At 46.7% G+C, this 27,134-nt stretch overlaps 2 protein-coding genes across 3 annotated transcripts in view; one reads left to right on the top strand and one right to left on the bottom strand.

Moving 5' to 3' along the window:
• shroom4 (shroom family member 4) overlaps positions 1 to 23,288 on the bottom strand; it is a 28,558-nt gene extending 5,270 nt beyond the window's left edge. The window contains exons 1-6 of one of the 2 annotated variants that reach the window (XM_086014769.1): positions 22,682 to 23,288; positions 21,846 to 22,155; positions 13,552 to 13,703; positions 6,141 to 6,326; positions 1,389 to 3,957; positions 532 to 590 (exon numbers count right to left, since the gene is read on the bottom strand). In XM_086014769.1, the coding sequence (XP_085870895.1) occupies positions 532 to 590; positions 1,389 to 3,957; positions 6,141 to 6,326; positions 13,552 to 13,703; positions 21,846 to 22,155; positions 22,682 to 22,716 (3,311 nt within the window). In that variant the 5' untranslated portion in view covers positions 22,717 to 23,288. Of the gene's footprint in view, positions 1 to 531; positions 591 to 1,388; positions 3,958 to 6,140; positions 6,327 to 8,240; positions 8,499 to 13,551; positions 13,704 to 21,845; positions 22,156 to 22,681 lie in introns of those variants that run through there. The other variant, XM_086014778.1, reaches the window with a different exon arrangement.
• bmp15 (bone morphogenetic protein 15) lies at positions 22,778 to 24,811 on the top strand. Its single transcript, XM_086014803.1, has 2 exons — positions 22,778 to 23,280; positions 23,520 to 24,811. Exons 1-2 carry the CDS (start codon positions 22,953 to 22,955, stop codon positions 24,392 to 24,394), a joined length of 1,203 nt encoding a protein of 400 aa, XP_085870929.1. The 5' UTR covers positions 22,778 to 22,952; the 3' UTR covers positions 24,395 to 24,811.
• Positions 24,812 to 27,134: the final 2,323 nt, after the last annotated feature.

The following is a 27,134-nucleotide window of genomic DNA, read 5'->3' as shown; positions in this document are numbered from 1 at the left end:
AGTGCTATGTTCTGTTGTTCTATGTGAGATGCAGTAGTTGATATAGAGAAGTTTAATAAAGCAGTACAGTTGGCAGCCCGTCGTGTGTTAGATTGGCTGACTTTATGAACATAAAACGAGACATGCACAAGTTAGCATCTCCGTCGCGTGACGCTAATATTGCTAATCGCTAGCAAATGAGCAAACAGACGTATTGGGTTTTGATCAATACTAATGGGAAAAAGACAAGTACATTGAGTTAAAAGTTGAATCCAGAACGATTTTACTCATGCATGTTCTAATAAGCAAAAATTGTCCATCCAGCCACCGGGTTACATTTTAAGTATGGATGATTGCTTTGCTTTCCACACTTGAAGCTCATTCCAGCCCGACGACAGCCGAGCATGACAGAGTGGGATTTCCTGCCTACCCTTAAACAACCCCGACCACCCGCCCAAATTCTCCTGGAATTCCCTTGGGAACAATCAATCAAAGATGACGTGAGCGTATATTTGCAGAAAGGTTCGTGAATGCATAAAGGAAGTGTCTCACCTCTCTGTCAGGCTGTACTGCCTGTTCAGTTTGCTTGTTTCATGTTGCCGGGCAGGAAACTGCAAGGACATTTACAGATAATCACAATACAAAAGAATCCAACTATTGTTAAAGTGGAAGTCGACCCAAATGTATTTTTTTCAAGAATATGTTCCACTAGTTGAAACAAGGCATTCTGATAAATATTGCGTTTGTGGAATAAGAGTTAATTCACCCGTTTTCAGCCATCTCTAGGGGCGGCCATTTTCTCACTTCTATCGACAGAAAATTACATCACAACTGCTCAGGTACCGACCAATCACGGCTGACCTGTTTTCTGAAGCTGAGCCGTGATCGGTCATTACCTGAGCCCTGGGCAGTTGTGATGTAATTTTCAGTTGACAGAAGTGACAAAATGGCCGCCCGCTGAGATGGCTAAAAAGGGGTTTTTTTTTGCTTAACTCATATTCCACAAACGCAATTATTAATCAGAAAGTTTCAACTAGTGGGCCTGCTGGGAAGATATTCTTGAAAAAAATATGTTTGGGTTGATTTATACTTTAAGTACTAGAAAGATATATATTTTTTTGGAAACAAAACATCTGAGAATAAACGTCTCACAGGAGTTCAAAGGGGACCCCTCCAAGAGAGCCCAATCATCACTTGCAATGTTTTTGTTTTCCCCCCAATCGGTTTCGATTTGGATGAAATACAGACGGGTTTGAACATAAACATGCACGGTTGTTTTTCAACGCGTCTCCAACCTCAACTGTTTCACCCATCAGTTGCTTCGCTTGGTCTGTAAAACTGATGCGGATTCCACAACTCCTGCTGAAAGACAACCTGGCAACGCCCACACAAAGCCCACCAACACTTACTTGCGTTGGTGTGTTGCTCCTTGCTGTGAGGCCCCGGTACAATGTCGGCTGCGTAGCTTCTTTGACCGGGTAGAATGCAGATTCCGGGATTTGGCTGCCGTGGCTAGGATGGAGGTTTTCTCCGCGGTTACTGTCTTTCGTCAAAGAACTACCGTAAAACTCGTTCTTTTCCCTTCGCGCCTCTTCTTCTTGTTCTTTTTGGAGACGTTCCTTCTCTTTCGCCCTCTCTGACTCAAGCTCCATCTCGCGTTCCCGTAGTCTCACCCTTTCCCGTCGCTCCGTCTCCACGAGCCTGTCTCTTTCCACTTCCCTGTCCTGTCTTTCCTTCTCCTGCCGCATCTCTGTTTCTCGCAACATGTTGTCCCTCTTTCTTTCCCTCGCACCCTCCTGCCATTCTCTCATCTGTTCGCTCTCCTCCTCCTTTTGTCTGTCTCGGCCGGTGCATACCGATGGCGTCCGGTCTTCCGCTGTGTTTGGAAGCGGGGGCTTTTCTTGTTGAAACCCCCCCTGATAGGAGTACCTCCGTTGGTTCGCGTACGGACTCTGCTCCCCTTCCCGGGTCTTGCGACTGGAGAGTCCAGACACCTTGGATCCAGCCACGGACTTGCTTGTCTCCTCGAAAAACTTCATCCTATCCGCAAATGGAAGGATGTCAGAGTCCTCCATTCGAGAACAGGAAGCAGAGCGACCACACGAGGGTGCGGAGGTGGAGGTGAAGGCGCAAACGCCGTGCCTTGACTGGGTGACTCCTAACACACTCTCGCCAATGACGCCATACGGTCTGTTGGGTTCTGGTTCTGGTTGGAGCTTGTGCTCGGGAGTCCAACGCCAGCGGCGAGCTTTGCCTGCAGGAGCTGGCTCCTCCACAACTCGGACGCCAACGGCAAAATTCGGAACACCCGTGTCCACAATTTGAACAGCTGTAGTCGTGCATGGCGAATTGTCACAGTTTTTGGGGATTGTGGCGATTAATTTCTCCTCCGGTGCGCCGGTCCGGTCGGCGGAAGCACGAGCCGAAGCCAGTACAACTTTTCTTTCTTTGACTTGAGTGTCCTGGTCTTCAGACTCCTCATGAAGGTCTGCACCATCCTCTTCCTGGACCGTTTCGCCGCAAGAGAGCAATCCTCCCGGGCCACCGCTCCTCTGGAGTTGAGCCTTCTTCCGCTGGATCTCATTTCGGAGATTGGTGGCAAAGCGCTCGCTACGGCGCCGGTTCCGCCGATGGTTCCTCGACGAGTTTGTCTTTTTCGCCGAGGGGTCGACGGCGAGCTTGTCCTTGAATTTGTTTTCACTTCTCTCGTCTGCCCTTTGCGCCTCCAGTAAAGTGTCGACGCTTGCGGCCGCACTAAGAGGCTCAAAATCTCCTCTGAGTATTTGGTCAGGACCCGGCCTGCCCTGTGTCGACGGACCGGCTGTGTCCTCAGGCACGCTCACAGAGCGGCCCCAAGGGTGCTGACGCTGAATGACTCCCATTCCATCCTCCAAGAACACAGATTCAGGGGTGGAGCAGCAGCTTTCGCCCCATTTGTTTGGCGGCTCCAGGCAATGTCTGTTTGACGGTTCTTGGCTCTCCACTGGGCCTGGAGATGCCGGAGCCCAGTGGCCGCGAGAAGGATCGGAGGGATACGGCTGACTGTAAGGTTCTGGCGAGGAATTGTTGCTATTAAACTGTAAACATTGAAGTTGTGCCTTATCGAGATCCTTTTGCCAGCGAAGACCCGTAGAAGCGGAGTGACTGATTTGAGACTGCGCACGACCCTCCAATGAGGCATGTAAAGTTAATAATGCAGGTCCGGCAGAGGCCAGCGAGAGCTGATGTGTGCTTGTGTCCGCGCAGTCTCTCATATCACAAGGACATCCGTCCTTTTGACGTAGGCTGTGGAAGCATTCTAAATGTCCAGTTTGGCTGCCTTCTTCTACTTTGAGGAAGCCGTTATGAGTTCCCGGTACATTGGTGGGAGAAGGCACGTTTTCCTCATAGGAAATATCGCTCGGAGCGGAAGCACAACGTTTATTGGGGAGATTAGGGCAACTCTCGAAACTGTCCCTACTGTTGGGAGACTGAGTAGGATTGGTCTGTGCTTCTATTCGGCATTCTCCATTCCTTACGAGGTCAAAGTCTTCCACCCTCCTGTCCTCCTCGTAAGAACAGGAGGATGGTCTCGGCTTGACCTCCACAGGCCTCTGCCTGGGCCTGGTCAACGACCCGAACCTGCAGCCAACCCGTTGTGCCTCCTCCCGGGCCTCGCCGGATACATTTCCGTCGGCGGTGGCGGATCTCCGACGTGCCGGCCCCAGGCTTTGGAGGAAACTGTCCACGGGGCACGCGTCAGCCGGCCTGAGCGGCACCGCGGCGTAGTCGGACATGTTGGAGCCGGCGGAGAAGGAGCTGTAGGCCGAGTCTCTCTGGCTATTGAAGAGTGCCGGGTCCACGGGCGAATTGTGCGAGTCGGAGTAAGGCTGCGTGATGGGTGTGGCTGTGTCCAAGCTCTCCATGGAGCCCAGGGAACTGCTGCGATCGGTGGACGAGTACGGTCTGCACAGCTGGCCCCACTGCATGGGCAAGTCACTGCAAGCAGACGGAGAAGGGATTTAGAGAAAATGATATCCATTCCTGCACATGGTTCTTCTCTATACCGGACAGCGCTGACAAAAGAACTCATCCTCCATTATACGGTTCGCGAAAAGACCATATAGCGAGACCAAAAAACGTCTTTCATTAGTTTGACCTCTCGAACACATTTCTACTGGGGCACTCAGAAATTGCATGCACAAAGCGCTGCGATAACACAGCCGCATTCGGTAAATGAGAAGGAAGGGCCCGGCCGCTGTATAGATTTGACCTGGATGTCAGCGGGAGGAAGAGAGGAAATGAGACAGGAGCAGGACAGGAAATGACAGACACTCCCGGCCAATGAGGCGCGGCGCGGAACATGCGAGCCAGCCTGTTGGCACAGACGCAGCGGCACCGAACACATTTCAAGCGTTCGGGTTGTGTGGAGGGGACAAAAAAAAAAAAAAGAAAGAAAAAGAAAAAAGGGTCCCACACAAGCAGCGTTTATTGGACCTCTTCCTCTCTTTGTCCACTTGTTCTGGGAGTCACATGCCTTTGTGCGCGGTTACGCGCCTGTGTGGATGAGATCAGGCAAAGGAACACACACACACACACACACACACACGCTTCTTGCCATGTTAAGCGCATGAAAGACTGGAGTCTAAAAGAGGTGCATGATATCAGTGATTCCTGTCTAAGACAAAGGCTATTTTTTGTATTGTAAGTAAAGTTCCCATTTCCTTTGAAGGGCCAACCATTTCATCTCCATAAGATCATAAGACAAAAACGCCTACGTGACAGCACACTAATATACAACAACGAATGAGTCAACTTGGAAAACGGGTTAGCTGGAGGATATGGACGAGACGAGCGGTTCTGAAAAAGGGGTACCTGGACCCCCGGTGGTCTGCGAGCTATGGCTTGGGGATTTGCAAAATAATTATTCATTTATAAACGGCCCCGGGTGCGAACAAAGACTTGTAAAACCAATGACTCCTCCCTTCCTTTGCCTTCAGCCAATCAAAAGCTCGGATTCGATTGCGATGCATCATCGCATAAATCTAACATTCCCACTGTAACATTACGACTGTTTTTCTCCTAAATGTTTCATTCCAATGACATTTCGAGGTACAGGTGGTACTTTCCCGTAATTGCCGGTAGGATTCTGAAGGGGTCCTTGGAAAAAGTCTCCCGGGTAAGGGGTCCTTGGACGTTTGAGAAACCCTGATCATTCGAGACTATTTATAGTCGTTGGCTTGTTCAACGAGCAACGTACTCGTGATTCACCACATCGGCCGTCCGGACTGTCCAAACATGAACCCTTCCAAGCGGACGTTCCCGACGTTGTCGTTTGAGATGTCAACGCGCTTTGGATGGAATGATTACGCACCAAGGTCCCCCCCCGCCGCTCCAAAGCAGCCCCGGTGGAACAATTGAACGCAAAACAAATGAAAGGCCATTGCTTAGCCCACAGACAGACAGAGAACAGCTCACTGGTGGATCTGATTGGTTATCAGACTGAAGTGTTGACATAGAGGGTTATAAATAGAACAAGGGCCTTCTTCCTGCGTGGGATTAAAACACGATGATGTCAACCGTATGCTAGCGAGTTTGACTGCGGGCAAAGTACTAAACGAGGCAGCGATCCAACAGAACACGACAGTGAACTCCGGTTCATCGGATTTGCGGATATGTCACGGTAATTCTAAACCAGGGCGTCAAGCAGAGGGTCCGCGGGAAAGAACCGGTCCAATCTGGTCCCGAGGACGGAACACAAATTGTAGCTTTTCACAAAATTAACTGTTGATTATAATTTTGGAGGCCACTTGAATGACATTCTGAAATTTGACTGTTACACAGGAGTCGATGGAAAAAAAATGTGTGCTCATTTCTAAGAGATTTCGATTACTCTGCAATAATATAATAAGAAATGGGAATATTTTCAGAATGTGCTTGTAATTATTTGCACCCAAAAATTCATTATTTATAGCTTATTGGGCCACATAGATACTGGCCGGGGGCCACTTGAGATCAAATTTGGGCCTCTTCATTAAAATGAGTTTAACAGGCCTGTTGGTGCTACACTGAAGGCACACGACTCAAAATTCCGTCCCATAAATAACCATCGCTTCAAAACCTGCGATATCGGTGATGCGTTAACGATTGAACGCGAGCGATCGGAAGACGCGTCGGCTCACCTGTTGTCACTCGTATTCCATGTTAGCGTGCAGGCGCAGGGGTGGAGCTGCATGGCAGGTGGAGCGGGAGGCGGGGGTAACGGGGGGGAGTCGGCCGGGAGAGGTAGGCTGGGCGGGGGGGGCGGGGGAGGAGGGGGCAGTTCGGTCGGAAGCCAGGAGGGAGGCCTGATGCGTGGGATGCTGCGCCTGCACAGACAAGCGGGCAGAGGTGAATGCTCGGTGGCGCGTACGTAGTCACAAAACGTTCACGATTTGGGGGCAAATATTTCGCAGAGAATCTTCAATTTATTCAAACTTTACAGAGGAACTTAAAATGTTTCACTCGTTTTTATACGGTACAACTTGCTGCTCTCAAACAAGTAGCTGAACATTGACCCATGAGTGGACCACTGGATTTCATGGTGCAATTGGAAATGGTACTTAAAGAGTCCTCTTGGTCACGCTGTTTACATTTTGACATCATGAGAACAAGCCAACGCTCAACAAGTGATCAACAGTAGCTCGAGTGTCACAAGTTGTCATCAGCAGTTTACAAGCGAGACAAGACTGCGAGATTCACCGAAAGGCATAAAAAATTGTTTTTAAAAAAGGACATCCTCTATCATTTTCAAGGATCGAAACACGTGCTGTGAATTTTGATGTTCAGCTTCTTATTTGGGAACAGCAAGTTAGCAAAAAGTACCGAAAAGTCAAACCATTTGTCAAATGAAGTTCACCACTATGTTCATACTGTAGCGCATTTCACCCGCCTAATATTTTGTACACTATATACAGTGTTTCTCAATTATTTTTTTTTACTTAGGGAGAAGAACACATTCACACCTATCAACTCTCGCCGCGACTCTAGCTAGTATGATTTGTCGATAAAAAGTACACATCTGCATAACACTATCATTATTAACACTAAAGAAAATAACTAAATAACTAAATACACATCAAATTACAACAACAAATAACTATATTAACATTGTCTTTTAATCTCTCTCTGCCTTTCTTTTCAGCCGTCTTAAAGACTTTTCTAGATTTTTTTTTTTTGTGTCTCTTAAGAATTTGCTCACTGCACACCATATCTCCTGCTCTGTGTGTGCGCGCATGGTCGGTGCAAAAAAAAATAATAATACAAAGCGCGTATAGTACTCTGACAATGAGAGCGCTACTGCCACCTACTGTAGTGGAGGTGTAATTGCACTTTAGCCTGTTCATTGGGGTCACACATGCCCCCTTTTGCCTGGGTATCGCACCATGCCCTCCGAAGGGCAGCCCGCCCCACGCATGTAAACCTGAACACATACGACGTACATCACCTAACAGAGCCAAAATCGAACATGACGCCAAACTTTAAATATTCATGTTTCTGCTTGTTAGGACAAGAAAATACATCATGACCCCCGCCCTTGAAAATAAAATAAAGATCGAAGGCCGGATGTGGGCACCATGAGGGAAAAGAAAGGAAAGGAAAGGCTTTCTGATTGTTTCGGGGGCAAAGCAGAAACATTTCCGAGATAAACACCGTCATCCTGGCATGTCTGGAACAAAGCACTCAAGCAGGAAATAAACAAGCGCAAAGTATCGCCTATACCACACCAAGTATCGCCTCGCCCGCTGACAATTGGAACAAAGTGATACCTAAATGAAGAATTGGCTTCTGGAACATTCTGGCCGCGGCTGCGCGAGGAGGCCGCAACGAATGCACGCTCGCTGTCCTCTGAGCTTTTCGCCTCATCCCAATGAAACCTTGTGGAAAAGACTTTTGTGGAGGTTCCCGAAAGTGCTTCGAATTCACAAGAGGCCGATACCGAATCCACGGCGGGACTACAGAGTCAAAATGACGACGCAAGTCAAAAGAGAAGAGTCCGATTGAGAAAGGATCTGCTGGAATGTCCCACTTCATGGCAACAGCTGAGCGATAACGCAAAGGTCAAGGCGCATAATCCGAGTCACACACACACACACACACACATACGCGCGCGCGCACGGTCTCGGTACACATTACATTCGCCCGCCAATGCCAGACAAAAAAGATAAGCGGCCAGACGTAGACGATAAGAGCTTCTGGCGCTCACAAAATAGAAACTTGATCAAGTTGACGCGGAAACCCACCAGAGTGACGAGCAGAAGCATCCAAAAGGCAAATGTCAAGTTCAACGCGTTCGCTCTCCACGTCCAAACAATGAAGCCTCTGAGATCCCGGATTCTGGGATCAAGCTCCTCCTTCCACTGGACCCGGCCCGGCGCGAGCGGGAGCTCTGACCGCCAGAGGGGGGTCGCAAAAAAGGCTCCCTTGCGAGGAGCCCCGAGTCGCCGACGGCTCCGGGCTAGGCGGGAAAGCCCTGGTGTGGATCGTCACGTCCCCTCTCCATCCTTCGCCTCTCTTCTTCTTGCTGGAGAGCAAAATGTGACTTTTTCTCACTCACCCCCCACCCCCCCACACCCACCCGTCTCCCCCCTCCTCCCCTCTCTCTCTCCCACCTTTGGATGCCTCCCTTGCATGCAGGATGCGTGAGTCAGTCCAAGAGGAAGTTTGTGGAGGGCAGATAAAGTGCGGCACCGCCGCTAAAATAATAGCAAAGGGTTCCGAAATGTTATTGTTCGATGGGGAGGAAAATGCAGAGGTACTTCCTCCTAGGTGGCTTTGAGTAAAGGTGACAGACGAGGGGGGGCTTTTTTTCCCGTTCCAAAAACAAGATGTGGTGAAAGAAGAGCTCCGAAGGTGAACGGTCGCTTCGAGGCAAATGAGACCAAAAAATAACGAGCCGGTCATCAGAAAGAACTTCTGGAGTGGTTCTCGAACTGGTCTTCGGAAGGGAGGTCATTTAAAGTGCCTCTGATAACATCCAATAAAGTTTTAATGTTTTAGAAGCCAAAGTGACGCTTCTTGTGAAGTGACTCACATTGAGTTTACAGCGCTTGCATCGCAAGTCTGCGCTTGCAAGTTCAAGCAAAAAGTTGCCTTAAAAATTGCTTGAACTACTCATCATTCTTCCGATAAAGTTGACAACTTTTTTTTCTCCTTTGATTTGTACCACTGGAACTTTTTTTTCAAATCATGTGGCGTTTCGGTGCAGGCAAGCTAATTCTGTTTTTATTGGCTTTAGCATTATGGGGGATTCCCCGAACCGCTTCACTGATCTCCCGCATTTTCTCATTATGTATAATTTATCAGTTGCGGAACTTGTGGATGCGTGCGTCCGTAGTGTTGCGGCGTGTCCGTTTAACTACAGCTAAACGACTTGAGGCCACTAATGGCCTCAAAACGATTTCCTGGGCAGACTCCATAAGGACGTGTGTGTTACGTACATGCGTGTTGCTTGTCAGATTCCTGACATTCCGCACGTTGCCTTCAAAGGGCTAATGTGAGAAAGCCCAAACAAGCTCACCTCCTCCCCTTGCTACCATTGTGTGGCATCGGGACCTATTTGTTTGCTTTACGGCTCTCGTTGTGTGTGTCTGTGTGTGTGTCTGTGTATGTGTGCAATCGGTGCGCCCTGTGGCTTATCATCACATACTTTGGGCACAGGTCACCCATTACGCCTAAAGGGAATGATGAGATGATTGGTTAAAAAAAAAAAAAACTATTACTAATGTAATTTACATTACATGGGAAAGAACTACGGTAGATTACATTGGCATGGCAACACATCCGGGATGAAATCTGACTGGACAAAAAAAATAAATAATCAAAATCAAAATGGAAGCAGTGTAGCCAAGAGAAATGCAAGCAAATGTAGATTCTTGGGAACAGACTAACACAATTTCATGGAACAAATAGAGTGGTGCCTTGAGATACAACTTGATTTTGTTCCATGGCTTTGCTTGCAACTCAAAACGCCCGTATCTCAAATCACCTTTCCCTATTGAAATGAATGGAAATGCCACTAATCCATTCAAGCTTCCCCCAAAAAACAACAACAAAATTGTAATGTGTTTTTTTAAAGAGAAAACAGCCTTCTAAACATATGGTAACAACAACAACAAAAAAACAAGCACACATGCCACCTGGTAGCAGTATAAGACAGACAGAGACATAACTCGTCAGCAGTAAGATCAGTCGTTCTTCAGAGAAGAATATCGCTGGCGTCGGGCCAAAAGCTCGTAAGTCACATTTTGGTGAATTTCGTATTTTTTCAAAAATCGGTACTATTGTTCAGTCCACACGCGTGGGTGTTACTTTTACACATTATTGTCCAATCTAAAGTGTTGAAAATGGCTTGCTCGCTTTCACGATGCAATGCTAATGGTTGAACAAACTTGCCATTTTGGGGCTCTCCTGAAAAGTCACCATTTCTGAGGTAAAAAGGTTTCTGAGTGCTGTTACATTGTCTGCCTACATGTGTTGTGGCACTGGTTGTGCTTAAATATCAGCTTTAAGGGTTATCACACCACCACACAGATGTTAATAATGATCTATGCTGTTTTAGATGTTAACATTAGCATTAAGCTAGCACACCTCAGGCAAAAAGAATACACGTGTAATTCTCTTTGTTTTGAGGGCGAAGTGACCGAGAGAGAGCGAGAGAGAGAGAGAGAGCAAGAGGTCTTGAGGAATCCCAAGAATGTGTATTGTTGGTTTGGGGAAGCAGCGGTGGGGGTCAGACTATTGTGTTGCAAGCTTCTTGGCACCGCAGACGTCGGTCCCGCAGTGGTCCCCAGAGAGCCGGTGGCACTGCATCTATACAACGGGATCTGTGTGTGCGCGCGCGCGTGCGTGTGTGTGTGTGTGTGTGTGTGCCCATCCATCAGTCTACAGTCAAACTCCCAAACAATCCTATGCATGCCTGTGAGCCAGCAAAAGCCTTTGTGGAGCTCTGACCCAGCGTCTGCTAACAACCGATAAGCACCGGTCAGCAAGATCGGCGCGGCGGCGCAACACAAGCCAGGTGATTGTTTTGCGAGGACCAACCAGCTGCAACTGTGCTTCATTTCCAACTAAGTGGCTGAAAAAAAACTCAATCCTGTGACACATGATCAAATTTGTATTTTTGACCAGAGCCTAAAAGGTGAATGAAGGAAAACAAATGACAACATGATCGTAACTTCCGAACGAATAATACACTGATTGATGTCCCCTCCCCGACAACTCCACCTTTGTGCCGCCGCACCCTCCAGGCTTCCCCTTATGGTCCGCTCCACTTCCTACTCCATCAACGAATAGTAGAGGTATTGAATGGCCTCCCGTACTTTAGTTTAAACACAAAAGTACAGAGTATTTTTTTAAATGTGCAACGTAAATGTCCAAGTCAAAAAAAAAAAAAAAGCACTAGCTAGCATCAGCTCGTATTCCTACTACATAGCTTTGCTCACATTTTCTACTGAGCAACAAAAAAATGCTAGATTACTAAATGATAACAACTGAATACAATACTTGTACAAGCTGCTCTTGATTTTAGGCTACCACAAGATATCAAAACACGTTTGCCACCAAGCATTTGTGTAGCCGACACCAATTCTCTTCAATGAGGTCATGGCTGGGGGAATAGCTTGCTTCTCCAAATCAGTTGCGTCATTGTTGTTAATGCTCCCTGGGTCACGATCTGCTCGAAAAGTCCACAAGATGTTATGAGCGCAAAGTACACAGATCTTTTGTCAAACGGATGGAGTAAAAGTAAAAGTTATCAGAGAAACAAATACTATGTAGTAAAAAAAAAAAAAAAAAAAAAAAGCCTGAATAGTATACTCAAATAAAATATTTGTACTACTTTCCACCACTGCTAACAAACATCTTGTTCTCCTTCTTTCAAACGTCCAAAGTTGGACAGGATACGACTTTGGGAAGAAGAGGAAATTGCGCGCAAGCGGAGGAATGTCCACTTGCGGTGGGTCTCTGAAAACAGGAAGGACAGCGGGGGGAACATTTCCAGGTGAAGGCGACAAAAGCTTCCTGACAATCGTTCCCATCCACAAATGAATGACGAGGACCGTTGGAAACAAGCGAAAAGGTTCAAGTGAGCACAATCATGTGGGGATGAAGCCCAAGAAGTGAGAGAACATGAACAAAGACGGCAGCTTTCAGCTTTGCATTTTTGAAGCCTCGCTGGCTTAAGCTCACATTTAAAAAAAAAAAAAAAAAAAAAAAAAAAAAAAAAAACAACATCCGTGCTGAAATCCAATTCAAAATGGACCCAAACATAAACCGCCATCTACCCGAGTTTCTGGCCGGCACATGAAATTCCCGTGGTTTCCCATATTTAGCCCGCACGCCTCCCGTATGGCCCCTCTTTCTGTCGGGAAACCAGGATGCGTGGTGGGAACACGTTGCTTAGGAGTGATGAACCAAGTGTCCGGCAGAACATTCAAGAATCCATCTGCCATCTGATCAGCATCAGCCCCAGAAACACACGGACACAAAAAGTCCAAAACAACAACCCAAAAAACATACATTTTTATAACGCAACCAGAATATTGAAAAAAAAAACATTTCTGAGCCTCCTGCAAAAAAAAAAGAGCTTGGCTTCCCCACATTGACATCATGCAGTAAAAATCCCAAAATTTGTGCGTGGCTCCTGTAAACTCACTTGAATTGAGCAGCTTTGAAATGGCTCTTCTATTCCCGAAAAAGGAACAAAAAAGCAGGGCTGGGAAAACTTTGGTGCTCCAAGCCAACATGGGACAACACAGTCATGCGTCATTTAGGATTTAATATATATAATTCTTTTTGGTTAAAAACAACACATTTGCATATTTTGTCATTTATAATCAAATTCTAATTACTTATTGAATTGAATGAGTAATGAAAATGTAGACATTTATTAAATGGATTCGCTACATTTTTAAAAATGGACAGATGACTAATAAATGATGTTAAAAATTGGTCCAATTGATTTCAGTAAACAAAAAAATTCTCTTTATTTTTGTAATTCAATTCAATTCAATTTTCTAATAATTTAGCTTTCAGCATGAATCTGCTCCAACTCAGAGCAGAATTGAAGCGGATTCAAGTCAGACAAAAACCAAACTGTACGGAAACCAAAGCAAAATTTACAATAGGAAATCATGTGAAGCCAATTTATCTGTTCCCGACAGCAAAAAATCTGAGCAAAAACGTCAATTTTATAGAGAATAATGAGAGTCTAACACACAGAAAACAATAAAAATATAGATGACTAATAAAATGGATAAGTGAGAATTAATCACCAATTTTAATTTTAATTACCATATTGAAATTGAAGCCAATGCAAGTTGGTCTCTATTACCATGCAATAGTTCACTAGCAAAAGTTTGATACTGCAGCAAAGCAGTGAATGACTGAAGCTTCACTCACAAAACTTCCAAAAAAATTGTCAAAAAGCAAATCTTTGTCAAAGTGGGGCACGCGAAAACCGAGCTACCCCTTTAATTGCGGAGGAAAGAACAAACACTGTAACGCTGATTCATGGCTCGCTGGTGTTGCAAAAGTGGTACGGGACAATTTTACCTCCTGACGGCGAGCTTGAGGATCCTGTACGAGCCCTTGATGAGGATGAGCGCCTCCTGTCGGCTGCCGTAGAGCGACGAGCCGTTGATGTTAATCAGCTCGTCGCCCACTTTCAGCTTCTCGCAGCGGGCCGCCTTCCCACCCTCCTCGATCTGGACCACACACACACACACACACGGGAAAAAGTTATCCTGACGCGCTCGCTTGGAAGGTGACTGTCGCCATGGCAACCTTTCCTTGCTTTGTGGCGCATCTTCAGACGGCCCGCACAAACTCACATTCCTCCACAATGCGTGTGCGTGCATCCAGACAGGGTGAGGTCACTTTCTGCATTTGAGAACGCGAGACACAGAAGAATAGACTCTCTGTGCACATTCTACCGTCTACACAGACACAGGTCAGACACACCCTTTTTTTTTTTTTAAGTCCAAGTGGTAAATTCACTTCATTTGTGTGTGTGTGGGTGTGTGTGTGCGTCTCACTGCCCATGATTGTGCCCTGGAAAAATCAGGAAAATCCCACGTTGGCCACAATCTGTCAGCACTCGACAATCACCTGATGCACGCGCGCATGCACGCGCGCACACACATAGCTAACTGTATTTAACAAGAGGCTCTTTCATCACAAACAATCACCGCCAGTCTGGTGAGTGTGACTTTGTGTGCTCAGGCAGATAGCATTAACACACTCAAACGAGCATAAAGTGCAGATGTGTGTGCGTGCGTTTAAGTGCGTGTAAGGCGGTGCCTACGCACGAAAAGCCTGCAAGTGAAACCTTACATTAGTGCGAGGTCGATGCTGAGAAAATGACAGATTCGCGCTTGGTGAAAGTCTGTCAACAGTCTGTGTGTGTGTCTTCGCGCATATGGAAAAAAAGACAGAAGCTCTGCAAGTGCACACACGTGATTTGTTTTCGAGGATTCAGCGGTGCAGCGACACATGTAGACAGACAAAATAACAGTTACTCGGTCATTTATCCTATGTCCTCTGTGTAAAATGACTAATAGTAGTGCCGTACTGATGAGCTGAGAGGAGTTGGGATGTCTCAATGAACTGTATGTCCGCCTGACTGTCTTGTACTACCCCCAAGGCGGGCACACCAGAAGGAGCAGCACAGTGGCCATTCAGTTGATGAAAAGTGTGACCAAAACTGCTGAATTTTTTTTTTTTTTTTTAAATCACTCACTGCCAGACATTTTCAGACACTCTTTTACCCTAACGTTAGAAAGAAATTGAAAAAAATATAAATAAATTCCTGGGATTAAATGGCTGTGATAAGACGAGAAAATCCGTCAATGGCAGTGAATGAGTTAATGTTAACAATATTTAATTGTGTTGTGACATTCCTGAATGTTTTCATACTATTTTTCCTCTTTAAAATACACGCTACAACAATTTGTCGGGAGAGCGGCTGTAAAGTATTAATGCTATCTTTATTCATTCAATGTAAAGATGGTTTCAGATACGATGCCTCGAGTTAAAAATCGGGCGAGTGAATTCAACTTGTAAGTATCAATGGATTAGAAAGTAGGCTATAAATTAGAACAAAACTAGAACGAGTTCATTGCGTGGGCCCACGCGCACACGCTGCTAACCAACTAAAAAGAGCCATCAAGTTGCCACAAGGCGCAGCTGTATGTCGCCGCCCCCTCCGGGACAAAAGAGTTCTGGAGGCTCCTCGGACCCCCCGCCGACCCCTCAGCCTTGCAACCCTCCTTTTGTCACCCCACCTCCTCCGCTCGGCAGTGGTGACCAAGCAGCAGAGTGCAGGGATGGAATCTTGAGTGGCCACGATGTATACGTAGCCGGGGGTTTTGAAAACGCCGGCTATAAGCCTGCGGTTAGCCCTACCATCCACACGTCCCCGGAGTTTTTTCAGTGAAAACGCAAATCTCCGGCCGCAGTGGAGATTTGCGGATATCTCCGTATATCTCCTGATCCGCGTTTTGCTGTGGATGGTTACACCTGAAGATTTGCGTCGTCACCGTGCGACAACGATGCTTTGACGTCATTGCGAGACTTGTGTTTTCATGTGAGTCAACATGGATTCTCGATGCGCTTTTTGCGAACTTATTTGTCCGCAACCAACCCCTGCTTCTCGGTGAAAGGTTTAAAAGCAATTCTTACCTCTTGTCGGTTCTCCCGAACGAGTTTGGCGCCGTGTTTCTGGTTTCGTAGAAGTGACGTCAAAGTTCTTACGAATGGACAGTATTTTGCTAACTACTGCCGCCTAGAGGCTAGGCGTGCGTTTGAAACGCACTTCTGAGGTTACGTGTGGATGCGGTTTTTTTTTATGTGTATTCCAACGCAGGCGGAGGGGGGGGGGATATACGGTTGTTAAAAAACCCGGGCTACGTGTAGACAAGGCCTAAGAAAATTCTGACCGGAAAAGTCTCAATTCTTAACCTCCAAGTCTCTCACCATTTTGTCTTGAGGAAGTCAATTCCTGAGTTTTTCACCGAGTCCTGATGACTCTAGTCCCTGAAACCTTCAAAACGCTACAACGAGTCGGCTTGTGGTGGCGCTATAACCCCGGGCCATTAGCCGTTCGGAAGAAAAACATCTGGTCGCAACAACGAAGCCCTCAGGCAATCCAGAAGAGTCCGAAGACCTCAAAGTGGTGAGGCCTCCTTGGAGAACAAGGAGAGGAACCGCTTCACGTTGGACAAATACGCTTTGGACCTCTGCCCTCCGCTCGCAGCCGTGTGAGCTTCTCCTCCCTTCCTCACACAAGGCCTTCTTTATCAAGGCGGGATGAAGGGAGGGGGCCCAGATGGAAAAAGGAAAAGCTCCCACGCTCACACGCCAGGCACCGGCCGCAGATTACGAGCCATCGCCGCCGCTCACTCTGTTATTTTTCTTGCTAGATGTTGAGAGCCAACGTTGAGATTCAAATGCGTGCCGACGCACTTCCATCTGTTTATTGAATAGGGCAGTCAAACATGCATACAAAATGCAAACACTTGCAAGGAGAAGTCACGAAAAAGATGGGAGCCGGAGCTCATAAGGTGACTGACTAGGCCACGCCCCTTCGAAGACACACGTCAAAACGCAAACGCGTTCGATGTTATTGCACTTTCGAAAATCAGTTTCATTCTGTTTTCATTTTCATATACTACATGACGGTGCCTGTCCAAATTTGTATCCGGCTAAGTTTCAAACTGTGGAACACAAAACCCAACTCGACGCTCCAAAAGTAGCTCCCATGACTGTAGCTGGAAGGGGCGGAGTCAGCGGGGTGACGCGCACAATGAGAGTTTTGTCTCCATTTTCCACCTCCGCCTCGACTCTGGCCAAGCTTAGCCACCAGCGCGCACCGCACGGCGCCTGCCTAGCAATGTGCGCTCAAAGTGGCAGGAAACTGTAAACATGACAACACCAAAAATTGGGAGGACGGACGGGATGACAAAGTAGGGCTGGCGGAAAATCAGGGCAGAAGCGCAACCAAAAGGAAATGTTCCCGGCAAGAATGAATCATGGCGTCACGGAGCGAAGAGGCGACAGCAACATGTTGCAGCAACACACAAGACCCAACTTCCTCACAAAACAAATCGTTTTTTGCAAAACTGTCCATAACCACAATACCAGGAAGGCAGTCAATGGAGGTCTTATACAAGCCCATCACGGAAACAACATTTGGAGGGAAAAAAAAAACAAAAAACGCTTCATTCAGCTAGCTCAATATGAAATGAAACATCTCTTGAACTAAAGTACTTCATGTCATGTAGATTGTTTTATTTTATATTACTTGACAGTAATTGTTTCTATTCATTCTAGATGCATTTATTATTAGCCATTTTGATATTCTATTCTTTCCATCTGAGGGTTGCTACTTCTTTTGTCTCACTTCACAATGAACAACAGTTTGGTAAATAGTCAACAACTGTTCAAAAAAGAGGCTTCAACCTGTTTATTGCCACGAAAAGTTGCCAAATTAAAAAGAAAAAGAGATTTATAGTATTTAGTTTTCGTTATGCTAGCTTCATGCTAAAGCTAACTAGCATCTATGTTGTGGTACCTTTGACGCGACCAATTGAACACAAGCGGCGCAGCAACTTAAAAAAAAAAATTACTTAACCTTTATTTAGCCAGGCTAAATGGATTAAGAACAAAATTCTTATTTACAATCGTGGCCTGATAAGAGAAAAAGCCTCTTGAGAAAAGGAAAACATGTAAGTAAAAACAATTAAAACAACAAACAAACCACCCCAAAAAAAAAATCTGCAATAAAATTTAGACAGTAAACATTACAAGACAGCTCAAAACATACACACAAGGTGAATCATGTGCCAAGGATAACTCAGTCATATGTTCTTTATCCTCTGCAAAGAACAACTGTAATATCTGTGCCGTACTGATGAGTTCAGAGGAGTTGCGACATCTCATTGAATAGGATAAACATCAGTCTGTCTCATACTGCCCCCAGGTGGCCGAGGCGCTCAAAAGCAACACAATGTCCGTTCAAGTCAGGCAAAAATGATTTGAATTCATTTTCATTCCATTCAATTAGATTATTACTGTATGCTTTTATCAACTACAACATCACGGAGTGCTATTTTTGTCAAGGCGGCAATGGATGAATGGCAATTTTGGAACAAATTCAACTCGTATCTCAAAGCACGTCGACGTGCTGTTGTTCAGCTTTGAAATGGAGCAGCAATCGAGGGCCTCAAATTGACCGGAACCTCTGCTCGCTATGTCCAGACGCCGCCCGGGAGAAAGCGCTTAAAGCTCCAGATTACAGATAGACACATTCCACACCCACCGCGACGCACACGCCCCCACACACACACACATAATATGCACTGAGACACACCAAAGTCCAGAAATCATTAGACAGGATGCCCATCACCTGAACAGAGAGACAAACAACAAACTTGTGGAGTTATCCAATGTTGCCAGAACACACATACACACACGCGCACACTTCTTTGTTTGTCGCGAGGGTCGCACAAGGTTCATTTGCTTCATGAATACTTGCTGTCTTGTTCCTATTTTGTACACAACGGCTGCGACGCCACATGTGTTTTTGCTCAGTCAGGACAGTAGCACGCACAAACACGCACACGCCCCGGACAATAGCATCGCTATCTGATGGCATCCTCACCCCCCCCCCCCACGGAGAAGACTGACTGGAGGCTACTTTTATTGGAATGTTGGGACTAAAACACACACACACGCGCGCACCCAAACTGGGGTCATTGGATTGCCCACCTTCCAGCACATGTCCAAAAATTCTTTGGCGCCGTTTTTTGTGTCAACAGCAGAAGGAGGGAAAAAGATGAGAGGAATGCGCTTCCCCCTCTTCCCCCTCAACGGCGATGTCTCCTTTGGATAGAAGAACGTGCACGCGTGTGTGTGCGTGTGTACGGAATCTTGCTACACTTGCATCTTTTCCACATCTGAGCCACCACTGATGATAGGTAGGCAACTGCAAAAGGTTTTCCAAAACAATTTGTCGAGCACGTTGCGCAAGCTAGTGACGTGCCCGCCCGGCCGACATGCTGTCACACAGCTGATGAGGAGTGTGTGACGCACACGCACGCACGCGCGTCGGCACACACCCCGCAGCAGCTTTGTTGCGCTTCTGCTGGAATGTTGACCAAATGGCTTCTATCCTTCTGCTGTCTTGGGAGCCTGGACACCCCCCCCCCCCCCCCCAGCTACCCCTCGGACCTGTGGACACCCATAGGGCCGGACGCACACACACACATTCACCGAGTTCTGTGTGTGCGCGACTGTTGGATCTCTCACGCGGAACCAGAACAGCTCAGAAAAACACTCAAGACCTTCTGAGCTCGACATAGCCACAGGACACACACAAAAAAAAAAGGCTACCGAGTCCAGTTTGATTTTTATCTCTCCCACTCACATTTTCCCAGAGCGTGTGTGCGTGTGTGCGTGTGTGTTTCCAGATGAATGAGCTATGCTTTTCCATTGCCTGCTCCGGTGAATGGAGGCGCGGACTCATGGGTAAAATGTACGCCACAGACGCACGTATGCATACACATGACAAAAACGCACATGACCACCCGTGGGAGAACACGCAGCAATAATTAGCGGTGGTAAAAGTCAAACACGCACACTTATTTCAAGCTGTGTGGCAACAAGAGCACACAATGAGGTGACGGGATTCCTCTCCCGTGTTTCTAAATGTCGGGACGCTCAAAGAATGACGGCACAGATTCACGTAATACGGTAAAGGGAAGCTGCCGGAGCTTTCGGCGACTTTTGGTTCAAAAGTGAAAAGCTTCGTACATACACAAAAACAGCGCAGCTCGGCTTCTGTCTCTACAAACACAACAGTGGCTACGTTTACATGGACACAGTTATTCGGATTAAATAGCTGATCGGAATAAAACTGCTTCATGTACACATCATTCGGAATGTTCTGACCCGATCAAGCCCATTCCGATCAAGATTTTATTCCCGGCGACAGAGCTAGTTTATGACGATTGGCAATCCGATTGACGCACATGGAAAAACGTTATTCGGACATTTTGGAACAAACCGTCTTTACTGCGCATGTCTCTGACGGCGTTGTAGGCGTTTCTGTTAAACTAGTCGAAGCAGAGCGAGTGTTGTTTTGTTTGTTGTTTGATTCAATAAAGATTGGAAGAAACAAAATAGCAGCGCTAGCGAAAGACGTGGCGGGCACAAGACTAAACTGGTACATTTGCAACTCCAGGAAGCGTTAACTCGACATAACAGCGCAAATGGGAAAAATACACAAAATAACACTAAAGTTTAAAGTAGAAATGGACGGGTGTGATGTAAGAACACGCAAGTCCTAATCGGATCAATAGTTTCGTGTCCATGAAAACTGTGCATCCGATCAGAATTTTAATCCGAACTCTGATCGGATTGAAGAATTTTTATCCACGTAAACATAGCCAGTGTCTTCAGATGGAGCAGAAGCAATAACAGATGTTATTATTTGTGGGTTTTTTTTTTTTTTATAGCATCATCACGATTCACAAAGTGTAGGGAAAAAAGTGTGCCTGTTGCACTTTCTGTGAAGGCACGACGACAGGACTGAAGTCACAGCAGACAACATCAAGGCGCTCGAGTCGCAAATCAGTCATTATTATGACTTTCTGTCATCATTATAAACATACGGTACGTACCGAACAAAGCTATCGCCTTTCAAATTGCCATGTCATAACTTTCTGCTTATCTCAATGCCGTTGTTCCGGTCATAAAGAATCTCGATTATTGAAACAAATCATGTGCGTCTACTTTAAATGTTGTGCTCCAGTGTCTACCAAAATTTCAAATTGTCTTGACTTTGAAGAACACTGACATATTGTAATAGATTCAGAGAAGTGAGATATTCCACATAATTGATTTTGGGAGAATGACGATGTCAGGAACATGTTCGGAACGTCAAGCCAATGGTAGCTAGCTGTCGGTTTAAAAGAACAACAACATGCAAAAAGTAAGCAATATGTTAATTCATAATAGAGGCAAATGATTTTGTGTGTGTTTTTTGGGGGTTACTGTGCAGTGTTATCAAAACGGGTAACGTTCATATTTGAGTGTAAACATTAGAGGTGCAACAATTTATTGATGAATCCACGACTAATCGATTGACAACTATTTTGATAATTGATCAAATGTTTAGAGACCATACTAAACTTCAACTTGTCCAAACACTCTCAACTGTAAATATTCTCTGAAGACTGATAACTTTGTGTGTGTGTTTCTTTTTTTGTTTTGTTTTTTCAAAATAAAACCTTTGCAAACATCGTTTTTTTACTTTGGAAACTTTGGAACACGTTTGCTGATTTAAGTGAGTCATCGTCAATTTAAGTTTGTGCATCTTCTGCAATGTCAATTTGAAATTCTGTCCTGTTTTTGACCAAAGGGATGGAAATGTAAAAAATAAATAAATGAACATCCGATTAATCAATTCATCAATAATAATGATATATTAATTATTAGAATAGTTGCTATTTGCAGCCCTAGGAAAAAAAGGATCGATACTTTTGTACTGGAGTACGTTTCAGATTCTGTACTCTCTCTTTTAACTAAAGTACAGGAGTTGAATCAGTACATTCTGGTGGTTTCTTTCTTCTTTTGTTGTTTTGTTTTACCCAAGTATCTGTACACCTACTTGTAAGTACCGAGTGGGAATACTTTTACCAGGTCTGTAAAACAAACCCAACAACATTGAATACACGAGTACGTACTCCTAAGTGCAGAAGTGAGCTGGGATGGAAGCAAGCAATCGAGCCACGTTGGGCAACAATGCAAAAGAGCAGACAGGCAGGCAAGCAGGGAGTTGAACTCACTTTGGTGATGACCAGCGGCTCTCCGTGCTCGGTGCCCCCCTTGAGCGTGAAGCCCCACGGCGCGCCGCCACTCAGCTGCACCTGAATGCGGTGGAAGGAGACGAGCTGCTCCACCGTCTCCATGCTGCCGGTTGCCTGCCGACCGCCGCCGTTGCCCCATCGGCGCCGAAGCCACAATGGATCGACGAACCGCTGTCCAACGGACTCGAGCAGGGCTGCTCGAGAGTGTGGGAGGGACTTGGGCAAAGTTTGGAGAGCCAGTATATAGCCCCGCCCACCGGCTCGAACCATGGGCGTGATTGACGACAAGCTAAGCCAATGGGAAAGCAAAAATTGTCTTGTAGTTTCATCTTGCAAATCAATTGTCCATGTGCCTTGCACGCTCTTTGTCCACAGTAACAAGAGAATTCGGCGCACGACTAGTGAAGCACTTAATATTGCCCCCTGGTCGTGAGTGTGCACAAATGTCAAAAACGTTCCTAATAAGACATCAACTTTGAGCACTAAAAATAATTGTTAAGTTGAGAAAAAGCACTTCAAACTTAATTTAACACCCATCCAACAAGTCTTGCTCTTGCACCAGCGTAGCGGTTTATTTTGTAAGGTGACTAGGAACAAAATATTCAGTAATCCTACTGAGAGCTTTATCACTTGGAATGTTGTGTCAAGCATGCTCTTGTTGTGTACGTTTTTTTGAATAAATCGCTCAATGGGGATTACAATCATGAATGATTAATAATTCATATCGATCGATAAAAGTGAAGCTGCTCCGGCCCTCTGAGGGCGTGGGAGGTTCTGCGTTTGCGCCTTGGAAGTGACATGAAAGTGTTACTTACTTCCTCCACCTGAGGCCGCCACGGCGCTGCAACATTTACGCATGTTTTACGCACGGGTCACGTGGCTTCACGGCGACGGGTGGGCGGGTCCCTCGCACCCGAAGGGTTAATTGGGGTCACCCTGACTGGCGGCTAGCGGTAAGTCGAGTCCACGATGGCTGGCGACCCGGTGAACCTGCAGTGAATCGCGCCCGCGGCCGCACCGACGTTGGTCGCCGTCTGTCGCCTCCTTGGTGGAGCTCACTAGCGCCCAGAGCCTCTCGTGCAGAACATGCGCGGCCAGCACCGCTTCCCGCGCGTCTTGCTCCTGTCCTTGGCCCTGGCCTTCCTCACGCTCCCGCCGTGTGGGGTTGCGGCCGGGTCCAAAATGGCTCCCCGTCGCGGCGGCCGCCGCCGGAACGCCGAGGCCCGAGGCGCTCACCACCGGCCGCTGACCGACGAACAGAAGGCCGACCAGAACCTGCAGTTCATGTTGAGTTTATACCGCAGCGCGGCGGGACCGGGCGGTAGACCCAAACAACACCGGAAGTTCGGTTCCAACACAGTGCGCCTGCTCAGACCCTCCTCGTCGTCGGTGTACTACCTGCCGGCGTCCAGAGGTGAGAAACTCGTTCAATGGCATGACCTCATGAGCTTTTTCCTCATTTTAGAAAGACGTGCCATTGCTTGACTTGTTCAAATATCTGCATGCTTAATGAGGCTAAAAGTCAAAACCGACTTCAATCAGGATGTGATTGGACCAATATATATTAGATCAGATTGTCAGGAGACAAACGCCAAAGCCTTTGTGGAGGTTCTCATTGACTTCACGTGTCTTTTATTTCTTCTTGTCTCGAAGACCACCACTACACCTTCAGCGTCCGGTACCACGTGGACGTGCTTCCTTCGGAGCAGCTGCTCCGAGCATCCTTTGTGCACCTTCGATCTTCGTCTTCCGCCTCAGTCCCGCCGCCCCGCTGCCGTGCCTGGGTCACGTGGCCCGGCGAGGAGAGCCTGCTCACCACCATGGAGCCCCACCAGCGTTGGACGGAGGCGGACGTCGGCGCTCGCGTCCTCCAGGGCGAGAAGGATGGGGGGTGCTTGACCCTCACGGCCCAGTACTTGTGCACGGAGCAGGAGCGGGCTGAAGAGGGCGGTCACCGGTCGCGAGGGGGGCCCCACCTGGAAGCCCCTTCGCTGCTTTTGTACCTGGAGGAGGAGCGGGACGGCCGGGACTGGATGATGGGGAAGCTGCCGCCGGCCAAAGGGGGTGACCTCAGGAGGCGGCTGAGCCGCTGGCACCCCTTCCTCCGCCGGCGCCGCAGCTCGGAAAGCTCCCCCCCGGATCCTGCGGCCACCCCCGCCCCCGCCTCTGTCATCGCCGACATTCCTGCTGCGGCGAAAAGCAAAACAGGCACGCCCAAGAACCGCTGCAAGCTGCACTCCTTCCGCCTGTCCTTCGACGAGCTGGACTGGGGTCACTACATCGCGCCGCCCGTCTACAACCCTCGCTTCTGCCAGGGCGACTGCCCGCGCGTGCTGACATACGGCTACCACTCGCCCAACCACGCCATCATCCAGACCATCATCAACGAGCTGGGGGTGGGCGACGTCCCGCCCCCCTCCTGTGTGCCCTACAAGTACATGCCCATGAGCGTGCTGGTGGTGCACAAGAAGAAGGTGGAGTACAAGGAACTGGAGGACATGGTGGCCGAGTCGTGCACGTGCCGCTAGGGGGCGCTGCGGCCGCTGGCGGGTGCCGGCCGGGGCGGTGTTTGGACTCTGCATACATGCCGAGATGAGAACGTCCACGAGTCGTCGTCATTTTGTGTTAAGCGCTGAAAATAAATGTGGCTAACTTGCTCCAAAGCATTCCAAACTCAAACACTGAAAGCATGTCATCTTGTCTGCCGTGTCGATTCGAATGCCAAAATGCTGTTTTTGTTTTTTGGGCTTATTTATTTAACACGCTTCTCGATGACGCTGACCAAGATGATTTTAACGTGTCGGATGTGATGCTCAAATAATCGATTTTGTACCTATTTATAACAGGAGGGGGTCCCAGAGAACTGCACAGAGGAGGAAAATGTTCAATGCAATTTTTTATTCCAAGTGAAAATTAATAATAAAATAAACTGCATGTTTTCTAAAGCATAATCTCTTTGATTGTCTTCACTAATGCTGACTGAAGGCCTCCACCAAGGCCCTCAATGCCAATTGAACAAAATGTGCACCTGTGAACAAAGTGTTCAAAATCAAATCCTTTTCTCAGCATCTGACCGTCCAAGCACAGATGACTCACTCACCCGGTTGTTGTGCACTAACACCGCCAATCCAGCAGAAGGCGCTCCTTGACCACAATAGGAAGCCTGAGGGAAGTTATTCTTTAATACACCCGTAACACATTTCACCTAAAATATCTTGCAACCTGAAATGATCTTGTCTCCGTTTACTCAATACGAAAGGTGGACCGGTTTAGTTGACCGCAAAGTTATTCTGTTGTGTGAACGGCAACAAGTGAATATGAACTTTCAGGGAAACTACTGCCATCTAGTGGGAGAAACATTAATTGCGACAGTCACACAGCACGATGTGGTTGGCAATCACTAATTGAGTGTCATCAGCAGACTGGTAAAGAAGTGGACGTCCTTGGAAATGTTTTTGGCCATTAAGCTAGTTGTGAAATTTTCAATACAGAGCAAAGCCTTAACAAGCAGTGGGTCACGGACATGTTGGCACACGCGTCTCAATATGCAAATCTATGCCACCGCATGCGCGCACGCAGCAAAGTCCACAATGGCATAATCGCCAAAGGCTTCCAGGTAGCAGAGTTCTGTGAACCTGCCAGCTAGTCAGATGAGGTCATGTCTGCATCTGTTTGACAGGACAGCAAAGTTGAGCGGTGCCAGCAGCGCCCATCTGAGTCCCCTGCACACAGACGCTCAACCCCTGTTTATTGTGAGAATACACTTTTTTTTCCCAGAAAAGTTTGATCTCTCCCAGAGCATTCAACACATTTTAAAGTATACTTTAATGCAGTGTTTTTCAAACTTTTTTGAGTCAAGGCACATTCATTTCATTGAAAACCCCCCGCATTACATGCTGAAATTGTGGAGAAAAAAAGCTTATTTTAACAATATAAGTGTTATATTGTTTATATAAGCATTTTTTAATATTGAAGAATGACGTTATATTATAATGTCTTGAATAGGAATTCAATAAACACAAAGAAAAAAGTATTTTATAATGTTTCATATTGATACTTAGTGTGAAACATGGGCCTCTTTGGATAAACTATTTCGCTTGTCTCTAAACAAAGACAATTAGCTACCTGCTGCTGCTGCCACCTGCTGGTATGGAAGAGTATTACAATGTAGTCAAGCCATGATTACGCTGCCAGGCGCTAAGACGGCACAGGCACACAAATGAGATAATTTCCCACGGCACACCTGACAATATCTCGCGGCTGCAGGCACAGAGTTTGAAAAACACTGCTTTAGTGAATACTCACACTCGCGAGCTCACACACTTCTCCAAATAAAGGGAAACATTCTTCAAGTTATCAAGTTGTCACTTCTAAAATTGACTGTAAAACTGACACACTCAAATAGAGAATTAAAAGGGGAAGTCAATCCGAAAATGTTCTTTACATGAAAATGTTCTATGCAGAAAAATCCACCTGTTTTTAGCCATCTCAAGAAACGGCCATTTTGCCACTTTCTGTCGACTGAAAATGACATCACAGGTACTCAGGTCTCAGAAAAGACCAATCACGGTTCACCTGTTTTCTGAAGCTGAGTCATGATTGGTCGTTACCTGAGCCCTGAGCAACTGTGATGTCATTTTTAGTCGACAGAAAGTGGCCAATTGGCCGTTTCCTGAGATGGCTAAAACAGGTGGATTTTGCTGCTTAACTCATATTCCACAAACACAATATCAATCAGAATGGCGTGTTTAGACTAATTAAGAACATTTTCTTGTATAGAACATTTTTGGGTTGACTTCCTATTTAACTATTATATTTGTCTGTAAACACCAAAATGTTCACCCAAACCATATTTCATGTTAAGTCTCCTAGCTTGATGCTAACATGCCATTGATGGGCCATCTAAAACGAGCAGAGATGCTACAGTCATTCTAAAAGTGCAGCAAAAACTTGCGACCCCGTGGAGGGTTTTGAGGCTCCATCTACACTTTTTTGTACTGTATCATTTATTAAACCATAAAACTATAGTGGGATGGTCAAAGAAGAAATAGGTTTCTTCAAGACAGCGTGTGATAACTGAATCCTGGTTCCGGAGCCCAGATTTGAACTGTGACCCTCCAAACTGTGAGGAAGCTTTTCCAGAAGCAGACGGGCACCGTTTCTTTATGTCCACATAGCGGGACTCAAAGTCCTGAGTGCCGCCCCAAAATGTTTTGCCAAGTATTCGCGCTGAAGGCCAGACTGAGTCAACACTGACTTCTTGCCAAA

Source organism: Filicampus tigris, chromosome 2, assembly GCF_054856515.1.
Source record: "Filicampus tigris isolate MCC_2025a chromosome 2, RoL_Ftig_1.0, whole genome shotgun sequence".
In the NCBI taxonomy this organism is placed as follows: Eukaryota; Metazoa; Chordata; class Actinopteri; order Syngnathiformes; family Syngnathidae; genus Filicampus; species Filicampus tigris.
This window is presented reverse-complemented; position numbering and strand designations above follow the sequence as displayed.

What these genes read in the sequence shown, in the direction of transcription:
- bmp15 (XM_086014803.1), top strand. Translation starts at nt 22,953, where the DNA reads ATGCGCGGCCAGCACCGCTTCCCGCGCGTCTTGCTCCTGTCCTTGGCC. An exon ending in CTACCTGCCGGCGTCCAGAG is followed by an intron (nt 23,281 to 23,519) that starts GTGAGAAACTCG and finishes CTTGTCTCGAAG; the next exon opens with ACCACCACTACACCTTCAGC.